At 46.7% G+C, this 11,083-nt stretch overlaps 1 protein-coding gene across 2 annotated transcripts in view; it reads left to right on the forward strand.

Annotated features, from left to right (window-relative positions):
• The window catches only part of SIDT1 (SID1 transmembrane family member 1), a 94,713-nt gene extending 84,452 nt beyond the window's left edge, over nt 1-10,261 (forward strand). The window contains exons 20-26 of one of the 2 annotated variants that reach the window (XM_036352302.1): nt 2,718-2,732; nt 3,970-4,046; nt 4,953-4,999; nt 6,985-7,090; nt 7,176-7,286; nt 8,523-8,636; nt 10,136-10,261. In XM_036352302.1, the coding sequence (XP_036208195.1) occupies nt 2,718-2,732; nt 3,970-4,046; nt 4,953-4,999; nt 6,985-7,090; nt 7,176-7,286; nt 8,523-8,636; nt 10,136-10,198 (533 nt within the window). In that variant the 3' untranslated portion in view covers nt 10,199-10,261. The remainder of the gene's footprint in view (nt 1-2,717; nt 2,733-3,969; nt 4,047-4,952; nt 5,000-6,984; nt 7,091-7,175; nt 7,287-8,522; nt 8,637-10,135) is intronic. The other variant, XM_036352303.1, reaches the window with a different exon arrangement.
• Nucleotides 10,262-11,083: the final 822 nt, after the last annotated feature.

An 11,083-nucleotide genomic window follows, 5' to 3' on the forward strand; every position in this document is an offset into this window, starting at 1 on the left:
GGTATGCATGTGGACACCCTTGTTCTACATCCAAATGGCCACTCCTTGCCCCTGGAAGTACATGCTCCAATGGTGCCATCTGCCCCACCCCCAAGAAGATAGACCCGGGAACGGGGCTATGCAGACTCTGAGATCAGGGTCAAAGCCTTCTGGGCAGGGAATCCTAGGGTCCAGGAATTCAGACTGTGGTCTTGGAGGGGAAGGAGTAACCCTTGCCCTGCAGACTCCTCACTCAGTGAGGCATGAGGGCCTCCGAAATACAAGACCCCTCTTGCCCAGGTCCGAGTGATTCTACATAAGCAAGTGGCTAGTTTATGAGGAGTAGACCTAATAAAGCATTGTCTTATTTTGGCAGTTTAGGCTTCCCTTTTGGCATGGCCGGTAGGTTTTCCCTTGGCACTGGCATGCCCATGCCTCCAGCTCCCCAGGGAAGCATCTTTAGCTGGTTGTGTAGAGCATTTGGTTTGGTGCACTGGTCACTTCCCATCCCCCAGACTCAAAGGTGAGTTAAGTCATACGGAGTCAACTTGCAAACGGAAAATAAGCTGAAGCTTCTGGGTTCTCTCAGAATTGGAAAAATAAAGGTAGTGCAGATACAGTAGTCCCCCACACCCCTCATTCATGGGGAATATGTTCCAGGTCCCCCAGTGGATGCTTGCAACTGTGGATAATACCAAACCCTATAAATACTATGTTTTTTCCCTATGCATGCGTAACTATGATAAAGTTTAACTTCTAAGTTAGGCATGATAAGAAGTCAACAATAATGACTAATAAGAAAATAGAACACTTGTAACAATTACTGTAACAAAGGTTTTGTGAATGTGGTCTCTCTCTCAAAGTATCTTATTGTGCTCACCTTTCCACGTCAAGAAAGCGTTTTGCGGCTTCTCTTTGGCATGTCCCAATTGCAGCGTCAATATTTTGCGCTTTGGGGACATTATGAAGTAAAATAAGGGCGACTTGAACACAAGCACCAAAACACCCGGACAGCCCATCCGATGACCAAGACGCCACTGAGTGACTGGCAGGCGGTGGGTGTACAGCGTGCAGATGTGGAGTCACATCCAAGCAAATTCCTGGGACTCACAGACTTCACCACGCTGTTCGGAGCAGTGCGCAATTTAAAACTTATGGACTGTTTGCTTCTGGAATTTTAAATTTAATATTTTCAGATCCCAGCCCAGCCAGGTAGCTTTGTTGGTTAGAGCATCGTCCTGATACGCCAAGCTTTCAGGTTCGATCCCCAGGCAGGGCACGTAGAGAAGCAACCACTGGATACATGAATAAGTGGAACACAAACTGATCTCTCTCTCTCTCTCTCTCTCTCTCTCTCTCTCTCTCTCTCTCTCTCTCTCTCTTTAAAAAAAAAATACAAATTTTAAAAAATATTATTTTCAGACCCCGGTTGACTGCAGGTACCTGAAACTGCGGAAAGCAAAGCCACGAATAAGCGGCACCTACTCATGTGTAATGATGACCATTAACACATGGAGGAGTTTTGAATATATTTATACCACATTTATACCACTTATACGCCATAAGTTTTGCAATGCTGAATTAGTTATCTTTATAAAAAGAAGAAAGTTAATGCATTATGGCCAGGTAACATATACCTGCCAGGGTCTCCACAGAAAAAAGCTGTCACACACAGATTGAGTAGGATTTGCTCACAGAGGGACTATGCAAAGGACAAGGGCGGGTAGAGAAGAATGGGAGGGCTAGCAGGGCACCCTGGGCTGGCAGCTGAGAAGCTTTGCCTCTCCATGAGCCCCAACGGACAGGCAGGACACGGTTACCGCGACGTGCAGAGAGAGCATGATGAGGGGGCAGCCACTCTGAAAAGAGCGGTGACCTTTGGTTGACAGACACAGGGAGGGCGCCAGGAAGGTAAACACCCTGAGGTCGCTCTCCTTCCTCTGTTCCTCCAGTCTCCTGCCGGGGTCTCCCATTGTCCAAATCCACGCAGGGCCAGGAAACCCACCGATGTCCAGTCAGCCTCCAGGCGGCGCAGGGCAGGGCCGGGCGTGGAAAGCAGGTCTGCAAGGGCAGACAGAGAGAGCCAGTGTGCAGCTTAATGGAATATCTGCAATTTCCTCACCCAGAGTCTTCCCCCAAGTGGTGATAGACTTACCAGAGTCAAAAGGAAAACTCTATTTCATTGTGACGACGACTGCTTTTAGATTTAGTCCAAAGGCAGAAAGTTGAGCTAGTGGACAGAGGCACCTCTTTGCCCATTTCATAAGCTACCTTTGCTTTCTCAAGTCACAAGCTCCTTTCTCTGTGGCCCTGGGGGCCATACGTGAAAATAAGCATGGACACAGGAAAGACAACAGGAGTGAGGCAGAGCATTGCATACGTGGAACAGAGAACCACACAACTGCTTGCCCAGGTCTCTATCGTGCTGCCAGGACCCCAGAAAAGGACCCCAGGGAGTGCTCATGATCAGGGTGGGTTATAAACTGGAAGCGGGACACAAAAGGAGACACAGAGAGAAATCTGATTCCCTCCCAGAGAAACAGTACATTTCTGAATGTCTGAAACAGGCAGACAAATTCTGTGCTTTATGATGAGCCAACATTACTTTTCTAATCAGAAAATAACTTTCAAGTCATCCATTTAGAGAGAAAAAGAAAATAACCAGTAGTTTACCTGTTTGGCTACCTTCTTACAGATCTTTCTCTTTCCCATGTCTTCTCTGCTTTCCACTGACTCAGAGGTGTCTGACACAGGTAATGTCCAGCAGCCCTTCGCAGGGTTCTAGATTGTTTCCTTGACAACGTGACCCCCCAGGTTTCCTGCCAACCCCCAGAACACCTCCCTCCAGGTTGGACAGGGTGGTGGGTGGGGAGCCAGAGAGAGGCTCAGAGGCCAGGATCACTCCCACCCAGCCTGCGCACGGCTCTGGGCTATCGCATGGGCATGCCCCGGGCCCCCTTCCCTCTGTGTGGCTAAGAGTATAGTGAAGGCTGGCTGCATTGACCCCAAGGGTAGCATTCACAAGAGAGCGGGATCCACCCGCACGGGATGCTTGCCCAGCTTGCATGTGGTGTCTACAGTGTGGACAGCTCAGAGGAAGACAGCCCGTCTGGGATCCCGTCTCTGTTCCCGTAGCAGCTATAGCACGCACCCTCACAGTTTCCTTCTGGAGGATTGCATTTTAAAAAAAATCTTTCCTGTCTTTTTCTCCGCATCTTCACTACATTCCTCTGATTATTGTTCCAGGACAGGTTTGGGCTTTCTGAACATGCCCAGTAAAACCCAGTATCCCTTGGTTCAATGCTTACTGACTCATATCCTCTTTGAGAAATACAGATTAGAACTTTTACAAGCTAAGCTTCCCCATCCTCTGGAGAGAGCAGGTGTTTTTAAGGTGGGCCCCGCAACCTCTCTGCTAAAAAAGAAACACCACTGGAGGAAACTGTAAACCAGTGGTTCTCAACCTGTGGGTCGCGACCCCTTTGGCGGTCAAACGACAATTTCACAGCGGTTCGCCTAAGACCATCCTGCATATCAGATATTTACATTACGATTCATAACAGTAGCAACATTACAGTTATGAAGTAGCAACGAAAATAATTTTATGGTTGTGTCACAACATGAGGAACTGTGTTTAAAGGGCCAGAAGGTTGAGAACCACTGCTGTAAACGAAGGGAAACTTAGCTGGAAGAGACCCTAAAGGAGTTGGCCGGCCACCCAAATTCCTTGTGATTGACGGTTACGCGTATCCATCTTGCTTGCCCTCCTGCAGTATCACCCAGGGGTGTGGCTCACCCTCCATGAGGGCACAGGTGGGGAGGTGAGGGTGCCATTTTTAAAGCAACATGGATTGTGCACCTATTAGCTGCAAAGAACCATATTTATGAGGTGAAGACGACATCGTCCTGACCCCAAAAGCTCGGGCCCTGTGGGAGTGTTTTGTATTATCTCTGACCAAGCCTCTTACCACACCATTGTGTCCCCGGCAGATCTGGGGATTTTCCGGAGGGCTGCTATGGTGCTCTACACGGACTTCATCCATCAGTGCAGCCGGCCTCTGTACATGGTATGTGTATGCTCCTGCACCCCTTGGCTTTCTCCCAGAGAGTAGGGGAACAGCAGGAGGGGCAGGCTCAGGGCAGCCACTCAGCCTTCCCAATCCAGAGGGCCAGATGGTCCAGGTGGCTGAGGTCCATCAGGGGCAAGAAGCCTGCTGTTTATTCTTCTTGTTCGTAAGAAACAAGCTGGGATGGTCCCGCATTTGTACATGAAAGATTGCTAGTACAGAAAGAAGAAATATATATGCGGGTGTGTACAGAACTATTAAGCAGTGATCACTGCTGTGGGGCGTCCCTGTAAATAACCCTCCGAGGAAGTAAGATGATTTCCCTTGAGTAAGTGAAAGGGGCGCTATCAACACCGCACCAGGTCGGCAGACACAGGCCAGACCCTCTCAAGCAAACTGGGACCTATGGCCACTCCAGCAACTTTCCTTAGGAACTTACACTGCCCCCATTATACATGTGTTTGATTTTTATGCATTGTTTTTTTGTACAATGAGCAAGGATATTTTTTCAAAATTGTGGATCTTGCTTAGTGGTTGAAACACAACTTCTTTAAATTCTCCATTCTAGTTTTCGGTATATTATATCTTTCTACAATGAGCACAGGAATCAGGGCCCTGGTCACAGCGATGTCTCTGCTCACTGGCAGTGACCTTGGGAAAGCTACACACGCCCTCTGAGCCACGGCCCCCGCCTTGGAAGGTGCTCGGGGAACCCCGTGTGCCCTGCCAAATAGCATCACTAGTCTGTGGTCCCTTAGCACCTGCTAATGGTTTACAATCAGAGGACTTTTACAAAAAGGAATGTGGGGTCCCTTAGCCCACTACCACTTGTCAGGACCTGTGGGCACTAAAAATTGAGGGGGCTGAGGCTGAGGGGGTTTCCGTGTTTTTTCTCCTCCTTTTCAGGACAGAATGGTGTTGCTCGTCGTGGGGAATCTGATTAACTGGTCCTTGTAAGTAATCTTAGGAAGACACCTTTTTTCCTCTGTATTAATGCCTCTAACACTTCGGTTTAGCTTTCCTTGGTTGTCATTTTTATAAACAAATCTGAAATTAAGGAGACCATAAGATTGAGCTTGCCCTAGAGACTTGAGAGAAAGGCATTTTTCTCCTGCGAAGAATGCACTGAGAAGCTCTTGTGTACCAATAGTAGCCCCCCTTAAAGCGTTGAGTTCAAAGCATTGAGTTCATTTGCTCAACAAGACAAACATCGAATTAGTGGATAGATTAGATAGATAGATAGATAGATAGATAGATAGATAGATAGATAGATAGATATTATGTCTGTAGTTGCAAAAGTGCAATGTAGCTTTAAATATTTTTGAAGAACTTTCCATAAAGGCTACCCAGCCATTTGTCTTAGTGTGTGTGTGTGTGTGTGTGTGTGTGTGTGTGTGTGTGTGCACACCTGCATGTGTGTAAAAGTCTCTTTCCTAGTTATTGTTTCTCCCCCTAGGTCTCATTCTTCCTACTCCACCTACATCATTCTTCCTCTTCTTTCTCTCGTTATTGGCCCTTTTTCCTGCAAATGGCCTCAAAATAGAACAGTACAATAGAAGTATATTTTTGCTAGCTGTATCTATTTTATGCAACCTATTTTCAACTAAAAAATGTGAATGAGTCTGGCCGGGTGGCCCAGGTGGTTTGGACTATCATCCTGTACACCAGAAAGGCTTGTCAGGGCTCGCAGGAAGGAGGCAACCAGTTGATGTTTCTCTCTCTCTTTCTCTCTTTCTCTTTCTTTCTCTTTCATTTCTCTCTCTCTCTCTCTCTCTCTCTCTCTCTCTCTCTCTCTCCAATAAAAACATATTCTCAGCCCTAGCCAGTTTGGCTCAGTGGATAGAGCGTCAGCCTGTAGACCAAAGAGTCCTGGGTTCAATTCCAGTCAAGGGCATGTACCTCGGCTGCAGGCTCCTCCCTGGCCCGGGCCCTCGTCAAGGCACATGCAGGAGGCAACCAATCTATGTGTTTCTCTCACATAAATGTTTCTCTCTGTCTTTTCCTCTCTCTCCCACTCTCTCTAAAAATCAATGGAAACATATCCTCAGGTGAAGATTTAAAAAATATAAGAATGAGTGAGATAATTTATTAATCCCTCAAAGATAAGTAAGTTTAGCTGCTTTTACTAGTGGTTCTTCGCTGATGGGCACCTCTGGGTCAATGACCTTTGATAGAACGATAACTCTCTACTTCTGTTGCCCTTTAAGACATAAGAGGAATGAAAGAGGTATACCTTCAGGGAAGCCAGAATCTCTTCAGGATAATTTGAATCTTATTGGGGCACCATAAGCTTCTGGAAGAATCTCCCCACAGTGCTGTCACCAAGGGATGCCCTCAGGATAAGGCTTATGACTGTGCAGGGCCCCTGCTTTACATGGGGGTGAGTCGAGATGGACGATTCTTGGCAGTGGTCACCTGCGGGGCTGTTTGGGGCCGCCCTTTTAGGGCAGACCTGGTGACTGTAAGATGGGGTAATAAATTTTAGTATTAATTTTAAAACCATAGACAGCTATCCAAAGTTGGTCATGTGTTTCAAGCCAATTATTGGGATAATTCTACTTCTAGTACTGCAATCTAGTCTAATGAAGTAATCTTCAGTGCAAAAGCAAGCACAGTGTGTCTGGATGTGTTCGTTCATCCATTCATTGTGTTGTTCTTTATAATAGTGAGAAACTGAAGGGCGAAGGGAAAACCCTTCGTTGCAACCAGAGAGGAAAGGCGATTCTTTATGGTGCATCCACTTATGGGAAAGTTATGATCGATCGTTAAAAATGAACGTGCTGAAGAAAATGCAAGCCGTTAAAAGTTACTTATAATATGTTAAAGAGGTTTTTTTAATTCCCCTCCTTGCAAAAATGGGAGTGGGGAAGTGAAAAAAGTCAATAATGTCACAAATCCACCTTCGTGGCTGCAAAATAATTCCTCCCCGTGTGCTCAGCGCCCTCTTTGGACTGATCTACCGGCCCAGGGACTTTGCCTCCTACATGCTGGGCATCTTCATCGGCAACCTGCTGCTCTACCTGGCCTTCTACATCATCATGAAGGTAAGCGAGGCGGCTGGGAGCCGCAGCGCCTGGGCCCGCGGCTGGCGGTGCAGGCAGCCCCGCAGCCTCTGCCTCTCGCCCGCAGCTCCGCAGCTCCGAGAAGGTCCTCCCCATCCCGCTCTTCTGCATCGTGGCCACCGCGGTGGTGTGGGCCGCCGCCCTGTATTTTTTCTTCCAGAATCTCAGCAGCTGGGAGGTAAGAGAAGTTTTCTTTTCCAAGGTGTGGCCCCTCTCCATCTGCCTTCTGACCATCTTGCTTCCCTCTCTCTATGTGCTAGTTGCTGTTTATCTTTTTGATATCCTCTCAAACAAAAGCTTTCTCTAAAAACCTCAATATCCACACACAAATGCTCAATGAATGGCACCTTGTCATCACTCTCAGGGTAGCACTCATAGATGTGTAAGTCCTACAGACTCTGCACGTTTGACCTTCTTTATGTGTTGTGTTACGATCCTGTTCCCAATGAGTGTTTAACATGTGCAAAAACCTTGATTAGTGCCAAAGCCGGTTTGGCTCAGCGGATAGAGCGTCAGCCTGCGGACTGAAGGGTCCCGGGTTCGATTCCGGTCGGGGGCATGTACCTGGGTTGCGGGCACTTCCCCAGTGGGGGATGTGCGGGAGGCAGCTGATCGATGTTTCTCTCTCATCGATGTTTCTAACTCTCTATCTCTCTCCCTTCCTCTCTGTAAAAAATCAATAAAATATATTAAAAAAAAGAAAAAAGAAAAAGAAAAAACCTTGATTAGTGTATCTTCTCCCCCTTTCTCATCATAAGCACCATCCATAAACAAATACCCAGGTTCAGGGGTCTATAAGTCCATTTCATAGATTGGAAAGCGGAGGCCTAGGAATTTAGTGATATTTCTGAAGCACAGAACGTGTGAGTCTCCACTCTCCATCTCCACAATCACCACAATCGATTTTAGAACATTTTATCACTCCATAAAGAAACTCCCCATTTCTCCTGAATTCCTGAGCCCTAGGCAGCCACCAAACTATCTTTTGTCTCTATAGATTGGCCCAATCCGAACACTTCTTAGAAGTGAAATCATATACTCTGTGGCTTTTGAACCTGACTTTCTTCATGTAGCATAACATTTCCTAGATTCACCCATGGTGTATGTAGCATGTATCTGTACTTCATGTCTTTTTATTGCTGCATAATATATTCCATTGTATGGATACACTACATTTTATCTAGTCATTCATCAGTTGATGGGACATTTGGGTTGTTTCCACTTTGGGGTTCCTATGAATGACGCTGTTCTGAACATTTATGTGCAAGTTTTTTTGTGTGTGAACATGTTTTCTTGGAAGCTAACTTTTTGAGTCGGGCCTCTAGTAGCATTTGTGTAGCTTTCTGGAAGCTCAGCCCTCTGAACAGCTGAACTGTGGGAATGCTCGCCCACATCCAGCCTCACCTTCTTCCAGGGAACCCCAGCTGAGTCCCGGGAGAAGAACCGGGAATGTGTCCTGCTGGATTTCTTTGATGAGCATGACATCTGGCACTTCCTCTCTGCCACTGCCCTGTTTTTCTCATTCTTGGTGAGTTGATACCTTTTTGTTAATTTGTTCTCTCTTTACATCTTGTACTCTGTCTTTTTTCTCATTCCCTCTTTCTTACACCCTCTTTCTTTTTATTCTTTCTAATTTCCCTTTCCAATTCTGCATTGTAATTTAATGTCCAGATTGTTTCATTTTTTTACATTGTATCTTCTGGTTAGATAGTTATTTTTCTTTATTCTTCAATAGTTTAAGACTCAGAGTGACAAAATGATTTCCCTTAAGCTTCACAACATTTGGTTATCAGAACTCACATGCCCAGAATCCCCCAGGCACTGCTTTTGGCATCCACTAAAATTTTGATAGCATTAGGCTATTCCTCCTTATGCTATCTTCACATTCCTCCTTTCAGTTTCAGTGAATATAAGTCATTTACAAATTCCTGGAGTAGCTCAGGATAGCATCCAGGCCTCTGTTGCCTTCTAACCTATCAGTTCCAAATCTTTCATTTAGTGCCTTCATTTCTTAACCCAAACACCTTCCCAGAAGCCACGCATATTGTAACATCCTCGGAAGATAACTCCCAGCATTCTTTCACATTAATTTTGACTTTCATAATTAAAAGCCCATGGTACCTGCACAGGTTCATGACAAATAGCAGGAGTCGGTCTCCAGGACTCCCAATACTGCCCCCTTTAAGCAGTCTCTGCTGGCCTTATTGCCTCAATAGTGGAGCAGGGCTACCCCCTTGTGGCCAGTTTCAGAAGTTTACTCTGTATACTCACTCTTGCTTAATAAGGCTTTTTTTTGTTTGTTTTGTTTTTTTTGTTTTTTGTTGTTGTTGGGTTTTTTTTGCAGGTCTCAGAGTGGTGCATGGGGTTGATCTCAAGGCTTTTATTTTTGAGTCACTTTCATTAGAGAGAGACAGAAATGGAGCGAAGGGTTCGATGTGGAGAGAGTGATGGTGGAGGGGCCTACAAATGGAGGAGGAGGATACAGTTTATGTGTAGTAACACTTTATGCAATAAGACTTCATTTCCTTTAGGTCTTGACATAAATGGTCCCTTCAAAGTAATGACTTCCTCAGCCACCTCTCAACATGTTTTTACCTCACGTACCCCATACTTCCATGTTCTTGTCATAGTTAGACTTTTATCCTTAGTATATATTACCATCTAACATACTATACTTAGCACATGTTTCTGTCTAACATACTACATATGTCTTACTCATGTATTTGCTTCATGTCTGAAGACCTCTCTTGAATGTAAGCTCCAGGAGGGAGGGATTTTTTGCCTCTGTCATTGCAAGTTGTATCTCCAGCACCTAGAATAGCACATGGTAGACCTTGATTAATTAATAAATGAGATATGTCATTAAAATAAGTGCCTGTTCAGGGCACGGCGTTGTAGAAGGCCGCGGAAGACATGAAAACGAGTAAAGGCACATGTTTCAATCCGCATGTGTTTCAGAGAGAAAGTAACGACTTACTGCGGCTGTAACTGTGCATTCATTTCATTTCTCCGTCCCTCTCCTTTCAGGTTTTGTTAACCTTGGATGATGACCTGGATGTGGTTCGGAGGGACCAGATCCCTGTCTTCTGAGCCTCCAGCATTAAGAGAGGAGAGAGGGAGCGATCGATCTTGGTGCTGTTTCATGAAAAATGCAGGGCCTGCAGCAAAGTAACCACTGCCAAATACTCCACTCCCCCCCTGTGGAGTCAACTCTGAATATATTCACACAGAGAGGAGAGGAGCGGGGGAGATTCAAACCTGCAAGGGTGGAGGCAGCAGGGAAGCCAGGGCTATGGACAGAGGCAAGCCCTGAAGCGTCGAGAAGCCCCTGTCCCCTTATGTCGCAACTCTGAACTAGACATGGACAACCACTGCATCAAATCAACTCGCTATCATGGGGCCCCTCCCACCCTCACCTGGAACCCACCAGCAATGGCTGAACGAAGCTGCGCCCTTCCCTCCAGCTGCCTCCATGCCCACCAGAAACTTGAGGTGGGCGCCCTTTGCACTTCTGCAACGTCTGCTGCTCTAGCCATCTCAGAGCACCAGCTCCGTGTCCAGGGCCCTGGGCTGATGTTGGCTCCTCAGAGTCTGGCAGAGGAGTGGACAGATGTTTTATCAGCACCAGCTGGGCACCTCCTCAGAAGGACTGCTGTGTGTTTCCCCCAGGTTCCTCACCTCCCTAGAGAGACTCTGGATTGGGCCTGTCACACACTCCTCCTAACAGGTCGCTGGGGCCAGAATTTGGGTGCTTACCTATTCCTGGTGTCTTCATCTCACTGCTGTGTGTTGACCCCAACACTCAGGCTCCGCCTTCTCCGGAAGGCCCTGCTACCCCACAGACCAGCTCCAAGGTGGAAGGGAAATGAGAGAACTTTTCTAGCAGCAGGAGGAGCAAGAGAAATGACCGGCAGGGCTGAGGCGAGTGACATCAGCATCAAGCAAACATGCCTCGCCTTAAGGACTTGGGCTCCT

The sequence above is a fragment of the Myotis myotis genome, unplaced genomic scaffold, assembly GCF_014108235.1.
Source record: "Myotis myotis isolate mMyoMyo1 unplaced genomic scaffold, mMyoMyo1.p scaffold_m19_p_2, whole genome shotgun sequence".
Lineage (NCBI taxonomy): Eukaryota > Metazoa > Chordata > Mammalia > Chiroptera > Vespertilionidae > Myotis > Myotis myotis.